The sequence below is a fragment of the Gobius niger genome (assembly GCF_951799975.1).
Source record: "Gobius niger genome assembly, chromosome: 4".
Lineage (NCBI taxonomy): Eukaryota > Metazoa > Chordata > Actinopteri > Gobiiformes > Gobiidae > Gobius > Gobius niger.
In genome coordinates, this window is record NC_136855.1 from 11,562,545 (window position 1) to 11,583,918 (window position 21,374).

The 21,374-nt window shown below is 40.3% G+C and overlaps 1 protein-coding gene across 2 annotated transcripts in view; it reads right to left on the reverse strand.

Moving 5' to 3' along the window:
• The window catches only part of plekhg4 (pleckstrin homology domain containing, family G (with RhoGef domain) member 4), a 69,053-nt gene that overhangs the window by 9,787 nt on the left and 37,892 nt on the right, over positions 1 to 21,374 (reverse strand). For both annotated transcript variants that reach the window (XM_079555016.1, XM_079555015.1), the window contains 5 exons: positions 21,108 to 21,206; positions 20,395 to 20,543; positions 20,181 to 20,319; positions 18,606 to 18,728; positions 16,303 to 16,494 (listed from right to left, as the gene is read on the reverse strand). In XM_079555016.1, the coding sequence (XP_079411142.1) occupies positions 16,303 to 16,494; positions 18,606 to 18,728; positions 20,181 to 20,319; positions 20,395 to 20,543; positions 21,108 to 21,206 (702 nt within the window). The remainder of the gene's footprint in view (positions 1 to 16,302; positions 16,495 to 18,605; positions 18,729 to 20,180; positions 20,320 to 20,394; positions 20,544 to 21,107; positions 21,207 to 21,374) is intronic.

Here is a 21,374-nt window from a genome sequence, read left to right on the forward strand (position 1 = left end):
AAGTGAAGCCGGAGGGAGACAGCGGCGCGGTCGGAGAATGACATCACCCACGAAGTCGCTCTTTGAAGTTTGTGTTGGAGCCACTAAAGAGCGGGCGTCCACAGCCTCTTTGTTCAGCGCCCAGGGACGGGGGGAGGGGGGTGAAAGGGGGAGGAGAGCCGTTTTTATGGATGTGTGGCCACAACACAGAGTTTGACTGGTGTTTTATTTTACAAACTGACCGCTGAAGGACGGACGACTTCACCAGAGGTCGGCCTGTTGGAGGGATCAACATGTGACCCTCTTTTAAAGAACAAAACTAAGCTAAAATACAAATAATATGCTCTTCAATGGACCCCCAACTTTCATTTCAAGTGACAATTTATTAAATATAAAAACCTAAAATCATGGGTACTGCTGTCATTTGCAATTGAGATGTGAACCTTTGAATAGACATGGTTGTAGAAGAATTTCTTCTTGTTTGGTTCTGTGGCCCTTGACCTTACAAGTAATGGTAATGTACCATGTACGTCCACTGTAATCTAAGAAAATCGCTCAGTACTGACTTAGCTGAGAAAGAGCATAGGGATAATCGTGAATGATACATTTTACAGCATTGTTTCATCACCAAGAAAATACTAAGAGTTTTTCAGAGCAATATAAATACAGACAGCATCTTTGGGATCGTCTTCAAAGGGGAAAACAAAGAGGGAAAACAACTACCATTTAATTTATCACCCCACCTACTTAAACAAATGCTAAATTATTACCAAATAAAGATGGAGAGACACATGGAGAAAAACAAAGTGCTTCAATGGTCAAGATTTGTCTATATAACAAGGAATGCTAACCATGATGCTAACATTAGCGTCCTGCTGCATGCTAACGGCTAGCTTCGAGGGCTTCTAGTGGACAATGTGCTGTGTCAAAGCTTTCCAAAGTGCCTAATTTGGTCTTGATTTTATTTATGTTTGCTAAATATAATCATATATTTAGCAAACATATATGCTTGCTAAATATATGATTATATTTGCTAAATATAATCATATTCCGCTAGAAAATGTCTCAATACAGTGAAAAAAGGATAATTTCCTTCCCCCTCGATAGACCACACTCCCACCTATGTATATATCTGCTTACTGGGTGAAATGTAAGGTTAGGTTTAGGATTAGTTATATTACCATGAAATAAATGACATGTGTGTCCTGATTCTATGTAATTATACCATATTTACCATAACACTTTTAGGTACCAGGCTATTTCCACCCTATTACTATGCTGTGGGTGTGCTGAAAAGTAAAGCTGTACCAGAACATCTACACGGAATATGAAATGGACATCATTCAATGCAACATTTACATTTGATGCCATAATAATGACATTTTTGCAGAAGCTTAAATATGCAAACATATAGGCTAGAACTTTCATTTTGTGCTCAAGTTGGATTTTCTGGCTGTTAAATATGTGCATCCCCCAACAAACAGCCCCATAACGCCCAAGAGGAACTCTGCCTATATAGCCGTCCTCCCTGGGATAGTCAAACATGCCTCAGTGTGTGTTTTGGGGCGGATAATGAAAAGCGCGGAGGCCCCTTTGCTTTATACACTGCGCTGATGGACTGAAAGAGCCTTTGCCCTCGCACTGACAACTTACACATTACCTCAGCCTCTAACCAGCCAACAGGACGGTCCCATACGGAGACGTCGCTCTCCACGGCAACAAGCGCCTCACGTGAGACCGGGACAGAAGCGGGTCGTTCCCCAACACCGGGCCCCACGGAAATCAGCTTAAATCACACCAACTTAAACCTGATCGTAGAGTAATGAGCTCAGCCCGAGGCGCACAGGAAGCAGCGAGGGGGAGAGTGGATGGATGTCTTCTTTAATTAAGTGCTTTTCTTACATTTAAACAGGAGATTCTGAGAACAGCTTTGATAACACAAGCCTATGATCGTATCAGGAGCTAAAACTAACCTGAATCAGAACTGAGCCAGCTGCAAACCAAAGCGTAAAAAGATTTGATAAGAAAAAAATGATCAAGAGACATTGCCACGAACCACAAAAGGCCAAAGCCACAAGTTTACCTACAAATGTGACTTTCATTACGACAATACCTGATTATAAGATTGCAATATCTTCATCATCAGGAGGTAACACGGGACCTTTGATCTTCAGAAGTATTCAGGCCACAAGTCAGTCACAGAAACATGCATTTCACGTGAGCACGGGACCAAATCCGGTCATCGCCGGCTTATTTCAGAAATACATAAATCCAAAAAGGTAAATGCTCGGGCACTTTGGTTAGTCATTCCATTCAGGAACTCGAGTCATAAATGCTTCAGAAATGTATAGCCGACTTCCCATTAGTGATCCGATACACTCGCATAGTAAAAACACGTTTTGAAAGACGACACCGGGGGAATCTGCACCAAGTCGTTCAGACGAGTCAGACGTAGAACCATAATACAATACAACTGAAAACTGGGTCATTGAAGGAGATATTTGTAATGATAAAGTCAGAAAGAAAAAAAGATCTACAAAATGGGTTCAGTGAAACCTATTATGTTTATGCTTAAGTACAATACTGTTTATAATGATTGTGTTAGGAAAAGGGGTGTGCATTGCAATTTCAATATGACTATAATTAAGTGTGCAGCCCTATTAAAAAAACCAAAACAAAAAAACATACTGTTCTCTACCAATACGGTCAAAGGCTTTAGGGCACTCCTCAGAGAAACCTCCCGCACAAAGACTATTGATTCACTTCAGGCACAGATTGTAGAAGAAAAAAAAAGCAGAGAAATCAATAAGGGAGTTTTGGGCCACGCCACATGGACAGTGTAATAATGTCTCTGACTCAGGCCTGGGGTCAAACTCCCAGCAGGACGGATCAGTTACTTATTCTTTTCACTGATGCTGATGTTCCACTACAAATGCCACAAGTACGCACAATACAACCCCGAGAAAAAATAAAAGCTATTCGGTCACTTGGCGGTAACAAAATACTAATAAAAAGTGCACTGCATTTGTAATCTATGTCTGAGATTGTGTGAAAACTGCCAACAATGAAGCCCATGTGGCTCACTCTGGTACAGTGGGGCAGTGGGTCAGGCCCGTGTGGGAACGGAGCGGCTGTGCGTCCCGTCACATCAAACACCGTCCAGTGCAGAAATCACCCGAGCAAAACATCCCACAGAGTCAAACATGACGCTTCAGGCTGCTGCTGTCAAAACAAATCAATGCGAAAATGAATTTACCAAAGAGAAGGGTTTTTTTTTTTGCATGAATATGGCAACTTCATCATTATCTGGCCTTTATTAACCAGTTCAGAATGTCTTCTTCAGTCAAGTCCCTATTGTACATGTTTTGGTGGCAAACTGGAGAACACACAAAGAGAACCTGCAAACTCCACACGGAAAAGCCCGGCCTGACCTGGAAAACAAACCAACAGTTTGCCTCTATCTATGTCACTTCCTGTCAGTGAGGAAGTGAATAAGGAAGTGAAACTATAAACATAAAGAAAATGTCAACCTAGAGAAATCTGTGTAAAATCTTGAGAAAAATCTTAAATATAATTGTGTTTACCATGTTTTAGCATAGCATGTCGTTAGCCACATAGCATTGCCTAACTTATTTTTGTAAAAAGACGTTTTTCTCTTGCCATTTTAACAATACAAAATGACTTGGGCAGTTATGCTATGTGGCTAACGATATGCACTTTAATACAAATTAATGAACTCGGGGTTAATGCTTTTTATATTTATCAAAACAATAAATAGATTAAAACAAAGGTATATATTTAAAAAAGAAGCTTGATTACACAAATCCAAACTGAAACATGTTGGAGAGAATTCACTTGGTCCATGAAAAATCAATGGGGATCATGGGCAGTATGCAAATGTTAACGTATTTAATGTGAATGAAAAAGCTTATTGTTTGAACAGTACACTCTGAACTGCTCAGGCATGTACTTGCTTTGATGACGGCAGCAGCTTCCTCTAATAAAAGGTTTTAGGTAACAAGGATTAAACAGCAAAGCTACAAAAGCAATGACTTAACAAGAGAAAGTTTCCACCAGTGCAGTTTTATGGAAACTGTAAAGAATTTACTGCCAACATGTGATAAGCAAAACACATACATTTCTCCTATTGAAGGCAACTTTGGGGGATTCACCATAAATGCAATCTTTTTTCTTCTAGTGCAAAATCATCATAAAAAATGTCAAAGCAAATAAGTAGACGTCATAGTCTTTTTAGTAAACAACAATTTGCGCGTACATCACCAAGTTGGTTTTCCCCAACTATGTGTACAATTCATGAAGCTTCACAAGAAACGCAGTCATTATCGTCATCATGACAATCGGGCAGCAAGACAAGGTGGTAATAGAAGAAGCTGGTCTAGTCCAAGAAAAATAAGTTCCGCCACTATAAACATGCACTCTCGGGCAGGATTCTGATGAAAAAGAGATTCTTAATCTCCTTATAATAATGAAAAATCCTGACCCGACTTAAAGGAGGAAAAAGCACAAAAGATTAGGTCATTTCACGGCTTTCTGGGAGGTGCAAAATGGGCAAAACTAACTACGAGAAGTTAAATATCTTTCAAGCATCAACAAATCCCCCAAGACTGCAAAGACTGCATTATTGTCAGCTGTTTGTAATAGACCGGTCGAAACGCCATGACTACAGGGCAGCAGCAGCAGCAGCAGCAGCGCATGACTAGAAGTTAAAGTTTGGCTGTAATTAAAATAACATGCGTCTATTATGGTGCCGTGCGGGCCTGAACAGAAGATTGTGGGGGGGGGGGGGGGGGGGGGGGTGGAGGCTTCAAGGGGCTGACCAGGCCTCAGACTGGGCTTGGGGTTTTGGGACAGTGGCCCTGCGGGACTCCTGGAGCCAGTCGACCAACGACACAGAGGAGGGAAGGAGCGGAGCCTTCAAAAACATGAAAGAAAAGGCTGTCGAGGGTTAATAGGGAGGGGGGCGGGGAGCCTTTTCTCTGCTTCAGCTGGGGAAGAGGCTCGTCATACAAATCTACCGGAAAAAGTGAAGAACCAGGCACAATATTCAGTACTAGTATGGCTGACATAGATGCGTTCAAGAATAGATACATGGAAAGGCACTAGTCCTTTCTTGGAATAGTCAATATTACGCTTAAAGTTTGTGTAGACTGTCATCTGTACAGGGTTATTTAGTCATGAAAGTCGGAGTAGTTGGGACTAACTTATTAAATGCCGCCCCAGCTTGTTTCGGGTGAGTGTAAAGCTTATAGTTCACGTATAGATCCTTCCCAAACTCCTCCAAGACAGTTCTTTATCTATTTGTCCCTTTAGCGAGTGAAGTTTAGTGTTCAATGTGCAAATCATGGGCTCCAATTGACAGCTGAGGGGGGCAGGGCACGTTTCTAATCTTCCTCGATGGAGTGGCAGTTCTTAAGAGCCTGGTGATTGGGGCTTAGACGGGTACAAAAAAGTGGAAGTGGTTTCTTTTGTGAAGGGGGTATTTAAGTGGCAGATTAATCCACATTTGGAGCTCGCCGGTGGATGTCTCATGCGCGGTGTAAGACGACACCGGAGCATTCTTTCGGAGGGTGTTCACCAAAGTCTCCTGGGTGAAATCCAAGGTCATGGGGACAATTTGAGGATATTATTGTAGTCATTATAAGCGTAGGGTTTTGAGCAATTTGTGGTCCCTGGAGCGAGTCTGGTTTGTGTCATTTGACATAGAACTGTCAAAAAACAGTTGGGATTTTCTTTGTTGAGACGGAGGAACTAAGGACAAGAGAAGACCTAAGGCTGGGAATCATTTCTTCTGCCTTGAATCATTGGATTGTTTATGCGCTGGGCTATTTCCATGTCTGTACCACCCTCGAGTCGACAGCTAAATGCAATGAGGTCTGCATTAAGCTTGACAATCATTTTACCTAAGAAATTGAGAAAAACTTGAGATGTCCAGATATGTGATGGCAGTACGGAAGGGTGTGTGAGAGCTAGAAACGAGTTGGGTCATAGCAAACAGTTCCACGTCCTGTTCAGATTGAGGAAAGAAATCTGGTATTTTAAGATATAAATGGGTCAAAATTACAAAAAGAAAAGATATTTCATATACGCCAACTGTGTACCTGGATTATAAGCGACAAGAATGTACAATTTGAATTCATGAGATTTATAATTCATGGGTAGGTTTAGTTAGAACTTGTTTTTGTGCAAAGTTTATAAACCTATACTAGGCTCACCATTGCGTAAACCCACTTTGCATAAAAAAAAGTAATCCACACAATTTATATTGAGCGTGTGACTGAGAACGGGGCGTACACAGACTTGTGGCTTGAGCACAATATGTCTCGCACCCCCCGAAGGTAAAAGATCGAGTCGAGTTTATGAAAAGTTCACATTTCAAAGTAACAGAGACGTAGAGCAGCACGAAAACCGGTTTGTCAGAAGAAAAAAAGTCTCTCTAATCGCAGGGAAATGCAAGTTTTTCCCTCCACTGCCCCTGGGCAAACTGAGGCTAATGAAGCAAATGAATTTATTTTATTATTCAAAATCAACCAAAGTTTTGATATTTTACTTTATATTAATTAAATTGAATTGCTGAATCAAGCCTTCATTTTATAGAGATAGTTTAGGAATGCATATAAGTTGGGGTTTCTGTTATTATTTTTGTTTAGGACATGGTTTTCGGTCCAATTTTAGCTCATTTTAGACTGGGTTAAGCCCTGGTTTTATCTCGATCCAAGCCTGATGGTACTTGGAACTTGAACGATCAAATATTCTTCATTTTCAACAACTGCTCCAATACGCACATGGCTAAGTCACCTCCGAACCCCACACAGTCAACAACATTAGGCAGACAGTCGTGACCACCTGGGTCCAGCTTAAAGGAAGAACTAAAATACGAGGAAAGATTTGTTCTTTGCAAATGGAAATGATGTTTATTGAAAGGAGGAAGTGCGTGGACGCATCAGAATGGCAGGAGCCCGAAACACCTGGGAGGTGCGAAAAGAAAGTGGACTTGCATTTAGCCGAATACATTTGCTCTGTTGTTGTGGAAACATGGGAGAAGAGAGAGGAGTGAGAGACCCAGAGTCGCGGTCATGGTCTGCTGAGTGTGTCTAATGTTGGGCCAAAGCGCTTTAAACTCAGGGGAGATGGGAACAACACGTTGCCTATGCGTGATTTCGTCAAGTCACTCCAGAAAACAGACAGGAACAGGTTAAAGGTGTTAACAACACTTAAAAGTATTCAAACACTGGGTTTACAAAAGGAGAAGGAAGTCAAATTTAATGCTTTGATGCCTTTTGTTGCCTTTTCGATGCCAAAAAAGCAGAATATCTATTTATTTATGCATTTGTATGTATACACTTGTAGCTATTCCAATAAACAGGGCAATGTGTATTTTTCTTTTTTTAAGGAAATGGTACATAACAAGCAACCTTTAAGCAAAATGTGCAGCTGAATGTGCTTTGGACCAATTTGTTTGCAATTTGTGTTTTGTATTTTTTTTTAATGAAACTTCTGGTATTAGAATGAATTTGTGGAACCAGTATTAAGTCAAATGTCACTCCTAAAACTAAAAGGACTCAATTGAGAAAAGCTGCAAGAAACAAGTAAAGGACCATTAGACGAATCTACACCACAGTTTGGGAACTGTTGAACAAAAGTAGGGAAGTCTCTTGCTTTTTAGCGAAGTCAGTGACTATGGGTAAACGCTAAAATAACACAATGAATGGAGGAGCGTCCTTGAAAGCATCTCTCAGACATTCCAGAGGCCTAATGTATGGGAAACTTTTTAAGAAAGAAACCACTCATGTCAGCCCACGCTCTGAATGCCAGGCTAATTGTAGGGCCAAAGAAGAGGCTAATATTGCAACAAGCTAACGCCGCGGAAAAACTAAGGTCATGTGGGAAAACCAAAGCAAGGTGTTACTTTCGGGGAAGTTCTCAAACTTTTCACACCGAGGAACTCTCACACCTCACTCAAATGCATTACAGACGCATAAATTAATGAAATGAATAAAGAATAAAACCGCAGATGACCCTGAGTAACCCCAGGTCTTCAGTCTGATTGAAAATGACCGAAAACAACAACACAAAGTTCAGATTTAGTTGTTATTTTTCCCATTGTGTTCCATGTTAACCTTGTTTTGGTCCGGATTTTGCATTGTTTAAATCATTGTCATTGTGTCCTTGGGCAAGACACTTCACACACCTCTCCTCCAGTGTCTGTGTATGTTCCAGCATGAATGAGAGTGTGAATGGGAGAGTGAGACTTCATAATGTAGGTGGAAAAGTGCTATATACAGTACTATAAATACAGACCATTTATTAAGACATACTGGATTTAAATGGTTTAGTAGAAAAATATAGATAATATTGTTATTGCAAGGCAGTTATTCAATCTATTTTCTCACATAGATACAGATACATACAAGGGGGCGTGGCCTGGGGGGGAGAAAACCTCTCATGGGAATAACAATTTCACTCTTTTTATCTGTTTTCTGACAGACTATAAACATATTTATCAAAATCAGGACCATACGGATCAATTCACAACAAGGTGTTCAGTCGAGGTGAAAAACTGCACTCGTTAGCATCGTTTCGCTAATGTTAGCATACGTAGCATTAAGCTAGCATAGATTCCTGGTTAGCATTGTCCGTTTTTAACCACTTTGCTCCACCCCTTGTCATAATAATTCAGCATTTGTTAAAGTGGAGAAATGGGAGCAAATTAATTTTTGTTCTCTTCTTTGTTTTCCCCCTCTGGCTGCTTCAAACATGACCATTTACAAAGATGCCGTCTGTATCTCTCCTGCAGCCCCTGTCCTGACCAAAGCAATGAGAGCCACCACTTTTTCTTTAAGTCGATAAAGAAAAGCTATAGCAGAAGGCAATAATGATTAAAATATAACCAAATAACTTGAATCAATCCTTCAAGCACAAGAGAGTGATATTATAGGAAACACAAGGCCATAAACTACAGTAACTTTAATGCACAAAGCCAAGTACAAAATGTCTCCCACTTATGAAGGAAACAATGACTTCATTTTACAAAAGTACTCCCATTTTTCTTCACACAAATGACATTATAATGCAATGCATGGCCCATAACTCATCCTGTAGATTAGCCGTTCCATTTTTCCAAACCACTTCAAACTCTAAATTGCGCAGTAAGTTTGCAGCCTGTCGGCCCACCAGCTCTTCACAGTAAAAGTGTTTATTGGCGAAGTTTACGTGACAGACTCATATAAACCCACTTCACAGCTGCCCATTCCCTTGATTTAAAACATTTCTTTCCTTTCATCCACATTGTTTTTGTTTTGGCCATAATATTTGGAGCTTTACTGCCATTTTTATTGATCTGTCACTGTCAAGACTAAACAGACATTGTCCGCAGATGTGGACGTGTAAAGACGCAATCGTCACTTATGGTTTTATGATGACAAATGGCCTTTTTGCTACACGTGAACAATTCCTTTTACCAACCACATCATGTAGAGCTGCACGATTAAGACTGGAATTACTTAGGTCATAATATCTTCTGCAAACAACAAAATATCATGTTCTATGAGGTCTTGATATGCTTAAAACCAAAGCTGAGACCACTTCATATCTTCTGAAACACATGTTATTCTTCTTGTACTATTTCAGCAGTAGATACATTTTGTTCTCTCTAATCAGGGTTTATACAGATAGCAGAAAGTCAAACTTAATGCTTTTACCCAAATCTGGGCATTATGTCATTTAAATCAGTCCAAGTAACTCTTGCCCCTAGAGGCCATAAGCGCAACTGCAGGAGAGTAAATACTACACTGACAGAAAAGACAAAGGGAGAGAGGGATATTGTAAATCCAATAACACAATGGAAATATCTTTTTTCACACAAACTTGGCTGTAAATACTGTTTAAGTGGCGCTAGCCCGCAGTTAGCTTTGTCCGCTAGCCTGTCGCTAGCTTCTTCTTCATGATTCTATTAGTGTGTATTGGTGGCTCTGGTCCGATGGCAGTCAAGTTGCTTCGTGGTTTTCTGGCCAGAGAAACCAGGGGGAGATGAAAGACCCCCCTAATCATCCCATTAACACTTGTATTACCCCCAGAGGGACTACGGAAAGGATTTATTAAGGTAAACAAGTTACTTAGTATTGCTTCAAGAATTGCAAACACTAAATCAAAGAAAGAAGTGTACATATAAAGGCAGCAGGAATCCAACTGAATGCTTTTTGTTACATTAAGGCCTTAATTTTGGTACAATCAATTCTATTCATTCATTAATGGCATGGTTTAGTCCTCCAGGCATGTTCCATTGCAGCAAAAGTATAAAAAGTAGTAACTTGATACATAATTTTTTGAGAACTTTAGAACTGACGAAGCTTCTTGCATGACAGGCGAAAAGTCTTCAATTTGAAACAGCCCAAGTAGTACAGATGACTACTTGTTGAAACCCTTTGATTTGGGACAGACAGTTTGTTGAAAGTTAGGCGCCAAAAGTAGTGACATGCACATTAACGTTCTGCCATTTCACGGCTCTTTGCACGGGCTAATTCCCAACAATGTGGCCATATCGAGAGGCTGATCAAGATTTCTGTGGTATGACCTCCACTCCCACTGATTACGGCCCAAAAATAGAGAGAGAAAGAAACGTGCTAATGACGCCAGCTGATAACCGCCGGAAACTGACTCATTCAAACACAAACTGACTTCACCTCCAATGTTTAACTTTCAGGAGAAACACAAGCTGCTGCACTATAAAAAAATAAAAAAAAAGCAGCTCCGGGGTCGTAAAGCCAGGAGACCGAAAACAAGACGGGGTTTACAGCAATGAGCCGCAGCGAAGACAAAACATTGCATTTGGACATGATAAGAAAAGACAGTCACATCACAGAGATTTCTTTTAGAGCAAGAGGTTTTTTGAAAGTTGGCGTTATTAGCGCAAAAATACACAAGCAAGGGAGTAAAACAAAAGAGCGTCTATCTTTGTCATATGTGATACGAGCTGGAAATGTGACATGTATCAACTAGCACATGTGTGGTGATCTGAAATTAGAGATAATGACCCCCACAAAGCCCAAAGAAATACAACCACAACTGCAAACAAAGCTGAAAGTCCCTGTGTGAAAGGACAAAAGCAATAGATTGAAACCTAATCAATAAACCTAAAAGAGATCTTTATTACTCGGGGAAAAAGGGAACTAAACTTGGCTACGCTCAGTTATAAGCTTTCCTCGCATCAGATTGTTAACTTAGCAACAAAGGAGGCTACAAGGATTGACTGAATGTCAGGCATAATACCTCTCAAGACATTCCAAAGATTTTAAGGAAACTTCAAAACGTGACTTAAATGTCAAGCGATGCATATATATATATATATGTATAAGGACTTAGCATTTCCTTAGTATTAGGAAAGACTAAACATCTGAAACCATAGGAAACTTGGCAAAAAAAAAGATTGAAATCTGATCAAATCGGAAAGGAAATGTGCAGAAGACTTGCAAGACATTACTAAAAGAATAGGAAAGTAGACACATAGTAATACAAGCCATATGACAATACACAGCTGTGCAAGAGACACACTTTAGGGAAAAAGAAGGCGGTCAGGACGTGAAAAGGTGAAGGAAAGTTTGCAAGAGATGACTGATTAGCAGAAAGCTGGTAACTCACAGTGAGCAGTAAAACGGACCTAAGGAACCAAAGTATCCAGAAGTCAAAAGCGCCGTACCTTGGTGTGTTTGCGTTTGAAGATCTACAGCTCAAGTGAAGCGAGGCTGTGGGCTTCACCGGGGCCACCCACACGACCCACCCCCCGCCCCGCGCTCATTCACCGCACTCAATGGCAGATGGGGCGGTCCCCGGAGGAGGAATGAGGCGCAGGGGGAGGGGGGGGGCGACAAAGACTTGAAGAAAGCGGCGGTGAAAAGGAGGGAAGGAGGGAGGGGGGTCGAGAGAGAGAGAAAGGTTTGGCACTAGAGTGATACCTGGCCTGAGCACACGGGGGAATGGGGAAGGTAAATAGGGACGTGACTTCGCGGGACGGTCCCATGTTTGGACACGACCGTGGAGTTATTTCTCTTAAAGGAAGGGGCGCTCTCAAACGGTGGTGCACGGGCCCATTACAGCTGACGGCACATTTCTTTCCAACCAATGCACTTGATATTATTGGTAAAATTTGGAAAGGAACATCTAGAATACTGACGTTTTATTAGTTCCATTAAAGAACCTGGTTTAGTCTTGATTTGGTCCACATTTAGCCCACGTTTTATTCTTCCTTTGGTTCATATTTTGCTGAATTTGGATTAGGTTCCGGTTTAATGAAGCCCAATTAAGAAAAAAATAATAATCAAAAAGCCATGAACACTCCTAGATAAAACGGTAGTTGCGATTTGATTTACACCTATGACAGGTTTTCATGTTTTGACAATTATCACTTGGCTTGATGGGACAACGCCTGTGGTTATGATTTCATCCTAATTACTGTGTAAATGGCAGATTTATGAGGAAAGTTGACACAAAACAAACAAACACTTACAGTAAGTGATGAAAGAATGGGAGTAAAAGATCGAGTCCAAGTTCAATGCTCGCAGTTCTATTGCAAAGATAGAGCTGGGGACTCACTCAGTACTTTGCAGTTGCTTCCTATGTCACACCTTATGCTCATTTTAGAATCAGAATATGTTTTATTGTCATTGTCAGAGGACGGTCCAATGGGGCAACATGAAACAGACTTAGAATAAAACTATAGAGGGGTGTGCAAATCGAACGGAACTTGGATAAAACCGAAATAAACATCTTTAACAAGTTTTTGCTCCTCAAAGCGTTCCTTTTATTTCACAAAAAAGCAGTTTGATATTTGACTTTTTGGACAGTTCGGGGGAATGTTGGTGTTATTTTAGTCCCAGTCAGACCTGGTTTAGTCCTGGATACAGTCTGAAACACAGTTCTTAGTCAGCCCCCTCATCCATTTGTAGTTAAATTCATTTTAGACGGCGATGCTAAAGCCATACAGTCTCTGAGGTGGTCCAATACATGTAATTGGTTTGACTTTACGGACTGAGGAGTTTTCTTTGCGGTGATGTGTGGACTTCACGCTGAGGCAGTGTGTGTGGAGCTGACGGCCAGACGTAAGTGTCAGGTCAATAATAACAGGTCACTGCTCAAACTCTCCCCAAAAAAACAGCCGCATAATCAAGCTCTCCTTTGTCATTTACAGAGTTTCAAAACACTGCGTAAAAGACTGTTGCACCAGCAGCAAAAAGCCTGGTCTCAGCTTACACTCCTGTTCGGGCACGTTCTGTTTATTTAGAAAAAGGTTCGGGGGAAAAAAGGTAAAAAAAAAAAAAAGAGAGAGAGAGGTTGACGTAAAAAGGGATTCGATAGTAATCCAGGATGTGATGTTGGAGGTGTCTTTGCTACACAATGTAACCCATCATCACTAAAGACGAGGGGTTTTATGGTATAATTAATAAATACATAAGGTTTTTAAAAAGTGTGGCACAAGTTGTTTGGGCTCTAGATCATGAACTTGCGTTTGCTCACTGATTTTGGCAATTTTTTAGAGAGGCTTTTGGACGAGTTTGGCTACAGTACCTGGCAACCCTGGTCCTCAGAATGCTAACCAGAATACTAACATTAGCATCATGTTACAAGCTAACGGCTAGCTTTTTTTTTACTTCTACAGTGAAAACATTCATAAGGGCCTGATCTAGACATTATATGTGATTGTTAAATATGCTTATAGTGCGCCAGAAATGTCTAAAAAGAGTGCAAAAATAATCATTTTCATAACAAACTTCCTTTTCCCTCGCTAGGCCACGCACCCTCATATCGCCGCGCCAAGCATCATGGGAATTGCAGCAATAATAAACTAATGGAGATTTTAAGAGGTGAAACACTGGAGTTATTTTTCACATTAAAACATTTGGACACTACAGTGAATCACATGTATTTGCCAACAATGACTTACAGAGTTGTTCCACTGCTTTAAAATCCACTTTTTATTTTGTTTAGCTAATGTTAGTCTATGGAAAATGTTTGCTAGCACCCACAAACATGACAGATCCATGGTAGCAGTGATTTTTTCCAAACTCTATTCTATATATTGTACTTACACTTTAGCAAATGACTTTATGATGAAAATCTGACCCCTTGAATTATCAATAATCTGACGTGTCGTATCTAAACAATCCTTATAAATATTGTCCTTGCTTGCATACAATAAAACACACTGCTGAGAACACAGAGACTAAACAAAAGCTTGTAGTGATCGAAGTGAGTTACCAAAATACCAAAGATACATTTCCACATGAGACAATAAAGACGGACTTTACGGGCAAAGACAGTTTGGAGCTTTGGAGGAAGGGCCCACTGACTGTAGAGCACAGAGGGAGAGTAACCATATGTCCTTCTGCTCATCACACAGCTGACATTAACACACCATTATGGTAATGTCGTTCCCTGACCTAAAAATCAACCAGCCATCTGACTTTAAACATTAATAATTAAGAATGAGGTTTGCTGTAAAAAGTTGATTCAAATACAAAAGGTTTACTGTGCCAACTTACCCAAAAGAGGAGAAGATGCTATAATCCAACTTTGTCTACCGTATCCTGCACTCTTTATATATTATAAGACATTTTAATACGTAGAAATGTAATATTTAAGCTGCTTTGGTCAAAAATACTCCACATATTGTACTGACATGACAATGTACCGACTCGCTCTTTTGAAAGTTTGCTTGGTCAGTTAACAAAACAGACAATTCCCCGCGGATCTCATTGGTCATTTGCATTTATTTCATGCTTCGTGCCGCTCTGAGTGACCGTCCCACACATGACGCGCGCTCCCTCCCCGTCTCCGTTACTGTACAGGCTGCGGTGGGCGCAGACAATCGCCCCCGACGCTCCCTTCAGGACACGCACACTCCACTAGAAAAGAATATTGACAACAGAGGAACCCCCTCCCCAGCACCGCTATGGCCTCAATACAAACTGTCACATTCACCCAAAGAGGAGGGTCTGAGGGGGGAGAGGGAGGCGTGATGGGGCAGAGGGCGTCAGGCTGACACGGGACAGGGCCTCCAGCAATTAAAGATAAGTGCTTTTTATTTATTTTGTGAAGCGATGAATCTAAACAGCTTCTATTGAAGGAGAGAGTGTGAAAATAATGCTCCGAACTCCATTGCCCAGGGCGTGTCCCCGCCTACAGCCCAAAGTTGCAGACATAAGCTCCAGTCATTTGCAAATAGAGGTGGAGGACGCATGAATGAACTTGCTACTGCAGAAAGTCTATTGGAAAATGTCAATCACTGCCATCTACTGGTGTTGTAGATTGCAAACAAATGACCAAATAAGTATTTTGTGACCAAATAATTCTTAAAGTTAGTTGAATGATGGGAATACATGGTACAGCTATTTCCAACCGAACAATGTTTTGTGAGATGTGCATTTTTTTTTTGTCACCAAGTTAAGCCATAATGTGGGTTGTTTAAAAAGGAACAGTCCTAAAGGCAAACTTTATGCTAAATTGGCTCCAGTGTTGTTTGTTTCAGGCAAAGTCAGATCAGAATCAAAGCCAGTAAAGCCAGTATTTTATATTACCGTCACAGTAATATAAAATATAACAACTAACTGCTCCTTCACCATTAAAAGAGGGTTTGAAATTAGATGCCAATGCACATCGGTCTCATTCCCACAAATACTTTTTTTTTTACAATATGCTTCAAGAGGAGAAAACAAACTGTATTCCACTACTATTAAAGTGATCATCTGTAAGTTTGCAAAGTGAGGAGAGGAGTGAAATTTGAAAGTAAACAATCAAGCTCCTCCCCCTCCCTCCTGATTGGACCTGACAGGCCGGTTCAAAGGAAAAGCTCGTCTCATAGGTCAACGTGGGAGGATACTAGACTCTGATTAGTTGCTGAGATCCGGGAATGATGGACATAACAAAAAAGAATAAACATATTATTACTTAATAACAATATAATGCAAGACCAGGTAGCCGATTCTGCACTTTTCATAAAATGTTTAAAACATTTAGACTTCCAGACTGTCACTTTAAAAGGTGTAGGGCCTTTAAGCATCAACTATCCAATAACAGCAGCCCCTTAAAGTTCCCAGGTCATTTAAAACAAAATATTGAATGAATTATGTATTTGCCAAAATATGAAAACTAAAAAAAACGAAATAAATATATATATAATCAAGTAACAAATTTCACATATCAAAAGTTGTCCTTGTGTGGCTCCACCAAAAGCCAAATGACAGGCCATTATTGTCACATTTGTAAAACACCAGCATCATCCCTTTCCACAAAGAGCAAACGGATGGACATTACCTGGTCTAAGAAGCTGTAAAGGTGGACTGCACGGTCGATGTTTTTCCCTGTGTTGGTGACTCTTTGGGAGAAGTCCTGCAGCTGAGCCCAGAAGGCGTGCACTTTGCCCTCATAGGCCTGAAGATCTGCAGAGGAGATGCTGTCCCAGTGCTCCAGGCGCTTCAGCAGACCCTGGCCTTTCTTACACCAGTCCTGGAAGGTTCAATTTCAGAAAGACCCATAAGATTATTATGCATGGCTAAAGAGCTTATGGTTATATCATGCACTGTGTAAGGAAATAAATGTTTGTCAATGTGCAAAGACACAAAGTTGCAAAGAGTGTAAACCTCTGCTCAGTCACTGCTCTCCTCTTGCAAAGCTAAGGTCTAGTGTCCAGACCTGACAAATATCTTCCAATTCAACTATTCACCACAAAACAAATGACGTAAAGTTACACCTTAGTGTTGCTCAGCGCTGCAAAAAAACTCAGACACAGTATCAGATATAAGATCGAAAATGCATTAGACTCGGCAGGTTTGAGCAGGACACATTTACAGCTTCAATAGAGTGATAATTTCTTGTTTCAACATGAGGCAGGAATGTAACAGGGAGCCCCCCGAGGCCATTGTCCTGTCACAGAACACAGCTGACTCAGATGTTCAGATGGAGCACACGGGAAACTAATGGGGAAAATCACCGCCTGGAGAAAGTTAGCCATAAAGACACAGCTCACACTCTGGAACAATTTATTCGTCACGTTTTCTATTGATAGACCGCTGCACTACATATGACAACCACTAGAGGGTAGTCAGGTTCATTTATTCTTCCAAAAGTGGCTCCTTTCCAAACTGGTGCTGTCCAGACTGGGAGGGGAAGAACAAGACATTTGAGACTTACTGTACAAGTCATGTGGAACTTGAAATTTTAGAACTCAAGGCGAGACATTGCAGATGAACAGGGGACTAAAAATTACATTTGAGATATCAATTTGAAACTTAATGAACATAATGAGAAAAAAAAATGCATAGTACATTTTCTGTCATTTTCTGTCATCAAAATCATCTTGGTAACAAAGATTTTTTTCAGAGGGGAGTTGGATCTTGTTTAGTTTAGAATAAGCTAATAATAAAAAACACAAATTTTGCCTTGTTTTGGGGGGGCTGGAAATTAAAAAAAAAAAAAACAGAACTCTTTAGAACCTGATGTTGGATTATGTACTTAAAAATGTATATTATTATTACAAATATAAAAAAAAAAATGCATAGACTGCACTAAATGAAGTGAATTATTACTCCAGGTATGACTTTGACTAGGGAAAGTTATGATTAAATGGTTAAAAATGTGAACATGAAAACATCCCCACACATCACCGAGCCTCAGTGTTCTACAAAAGGACCAACTCCGCACTCAGCAGTGACTGTAGAAATCTAAAGGTCTTATGGGAAAAGGATATTGGATGTATGTTTGAAGATGAGGAATGGACTAGAATTGTTTCTAAGAGTGGGAAATTTATAAGAGAACGTAAAAGCAAATTTACACAATACAAAGTTATACATAGATATTATTGGACTCCTGTACAATTGAATAGAATGGGTCTCATGAACAACTCTCTATGCTGGAAGTGTCAAAAAGATACTGGCACTTTGATGCACTGTTTATGGGAATGCCCAATTATTAGTCGTTTCTGGCTGGTGATAGTTCATGCTTTGAGTGATTGGTTGGGAAGAAATGTGCCATCATGTCCAAGATCATGTTTACTCAGTAATAAAGAACACATGGCAAATATGCCTAATGATAAATACTGTTATTATGGTTGGGGTATCAGTGGCTGCTAGAGTTATTCTTAAACATTGGAAAACCAAAGCCCCACAGTTTAAAGAATGGGTAAATATGATGATTAGGATGGCTTCATATGAACGCATGCTTTATAAAATTAATAACAAGGACAACACTACAATGTGTGTTTGGGAAAACTTTTGGTCTCATTTTAATGTAATGAGCAGTCAACAGGAAGAAACCTAATTGTACTTATTTTGTAAATGGGTATTTTGCAAGGATTTCCACACCTTACATCCTTTACTATTATTATTATTAAAATGTTTGTGTTTCACTATTTGATCGTGCGTATGCAGAAACCCCCAATGGCCAATATGTATGACTGATTATTTTGTCATGTACCAAGTAAACATTAATAAAAACTTGAATTATATAAAAAAAAAAAAAAAATGGTAACATCCAATTTTGAAGCCTGATCTTAATATTCTTGTGTTTCTGTCATGATCCGAGTAAATAAGAGTTTAATATTGAACATATCAAAGCCGTACATGCGACGTGGTGCAGAAGTCCTTGAAGTCCCTCTGGTTTTGGATGAGCTGCTCCAGTGAATCCTCGGGTTCGTTCAGACTCTTCAGACGCGCCTCTCCTTCTCCCTCCAGCCAACCCCGCACCTGCAAAAGACAACAGAGATCATCCATTTGCACCATCACAAAAACACCAGCCCCTCACTTCACATGGGGCACAATCTAGAATCTGAAAATAACACAAACGCTTTATTACCAACACTTAAAAATGAATACACTAATCCCCTCTCCAGGCTTTGCATTTTAATGTATCTTCTCTGGGCCATATGTTACATTCATCTATGCATTACACTGGCATTGAGCTTCCTGTTTCTTATGCAAACTACAACTTTAATTGCTTTTCTGACCTTTAACCTGTACTTCTTTTGACTTTTTCCATTCATGTGTCACCTAAACAAACCCACTGCCTCTTTGTGTGCATTTATTGATCATTTGGCATATAGATTTTTGAGCCTTCTTTATTTGTTCAGGCTTAGGACAGACACAAAGAGGCGTCCGACACCCCTGAATTGTAGTAGTCGATGTGGTGGTAGTTTTGGTAGCAGTATTGGCAGATCAAAGCTCTTCATTTCATCTAAAATATGAACAAAAACAATACAATTAAAATAAAGCCAGATTTTATAATGATAACCCTGGACACATGCTGTAACTTGAGCCTCCTCACGCGGTCACCCCCAAATGCACCTTTAGATCCTATCTGTCAGGAAGCGGTTATTCTCCTTCACAACCAGCCTGCAGGCCGACCACAACTGATCAGATAAAGATCAGGATTTTAACGCCTGCCCCGAAGGAGGACAGTAATTCAAAAAGCCACAAAACTGTAGGAAATTAAGATGATTTCAAAATATTTCTATACATTTCAAATATTTCTGCACAGATTTATATATTGTCTTGAATATAAATATGGCAAAAACAATGTAATTCCGATATTTATTTTTTTTGACCCAGGACTTTCCATTAAACTTAAACAAAGTAAGCATTTTATTTTTTTAAACTAAAACTGAATTTTTGGCTGGGTTTCCTAAAAATGTGTAAATCTCAGTCAGATTGAAGTTCGCAGTGACAAGTAATGTATTCAAATGCATTGTCTGTTCTTCTTTCTTATCCCATTGAGATTAAAAACCTCTTTTTCAAGGGAGTCCTGGCCAAAGTTACACCCATTTATTACATACTCTAGTCACCAATTAAAATGACAAATCACAGCTACAATTTAAGGATGTGATCTGTATTACAGGCAATGAGAGAATCAAGCTAAGTTCATTTCCAGTACACAGAAGCCTTTTTTCCCAGCCCTGTACAGGCAAACTGGAACATAGAGCAACAAATGATCATTCAAACACAAGCAGTGAGAATAACACTTGTTGGTGTTATTAAATTACTGATGTAAGTAGTAAGTCCCAGCCTCCTGGTGGACAAAGAAGGACATCACACTCAGTTCAATGGTGGGTCAAAGCTCTGTAGTTAGCAAATAACTATTTTGTCACCCGCAAAAAAACTTTGACAATGGTTAGTAGTTTAAGGTTTAAAGCCCGTTCTGACCTCACTGAATCCCGACTCTAGTCCAGCAAACTCCACAATAAACTGCAGCTCTTGGGTTTTGGAGTTGGACAAAGTGACCAGTCGATGCAGCAGCTCGTCCACCTGATCGTACAGAGAGGAAACCGTCTCCACGGCCGCCCTGTTAGCAACAAAACCACATATTAACTCGACAAAAACACATCTAAAGTGCTCGTCCCCGGCGTTTCAGCTGTACCTGTAGTCGTCGGTGGTGCAGATGCTGCTCTCGTCTCTTCGGAGCCGCGAGAGCGAAGCCCCGCCCTCCTGCTGCAGCTGGACCAGTCGACTGTCCTGGAGAATGCTGCACATCACCACTTTGTATTGGGACAGCAGCTGCTCAGCCTTCTGGGAAAAACAAAAACGGTGCGGTTATAATACAAACTTTCTTCTTTCGACTTCTTCCTGATTGTGTCACAAACGAATGAAAATCTACATCATTCCATTTGTAACTCAAAGTCAAATCTGGCCCGTCATTGTTTTCATCACAATAAGATCGTCTCAATGGGGGAAGAGTTATGTCACATGTTTTGATGTCAACACATTTGGTTTGTGGTCAGCTGTTTTATAAGCAAAGGATTAAAGCGAAAGTGCTTTACTTATCAGGTTTGGCCACTTTCCTGCCTCTTAAAGGTGAATTATGCAACTTTTTATGTGGACCTTGTAGTGATCCAGTGGCTGTATGAGTGGTAGCGCCTTAACTTTGAATCACGGGGGCCTCTCGGACACTCCAGGATCAATTGTTAGGAAGGTTTTCACTACAAGGTCAAATAAGGACAAATAAACTTTTTATTCTTTTCGCATTCGCTGTCTTCATCTCGCGTTGGAACTCGGAGCACTCTGGACATCTCCGAGTTGGGGGGTCGGACATCTTTCCTGTCACAAGTTGCCTGTTTAGTTCACATGTTTTACCTGAGCGTCGCCGGGCAGAGGTGCAGACTCCAGGACGTGGATGGCTTTCTGGAGGAGGCTGATCACGTTGTTGCACTGATTCGTCAAGTTCTCCACTCTCTGAAAGAAAAGGAAAACAATACACATTCATCAAAATAGTTTTACCAGTTTTACCTTCCATACTGACATTAGAAACTATTCAAAAATGTAAATCATCATTTATGTGTAAAAAAAAATTACTTGAACCAAATCAGTTTTGCCGCTTTAAAGCATTTGCATCAATTTTCA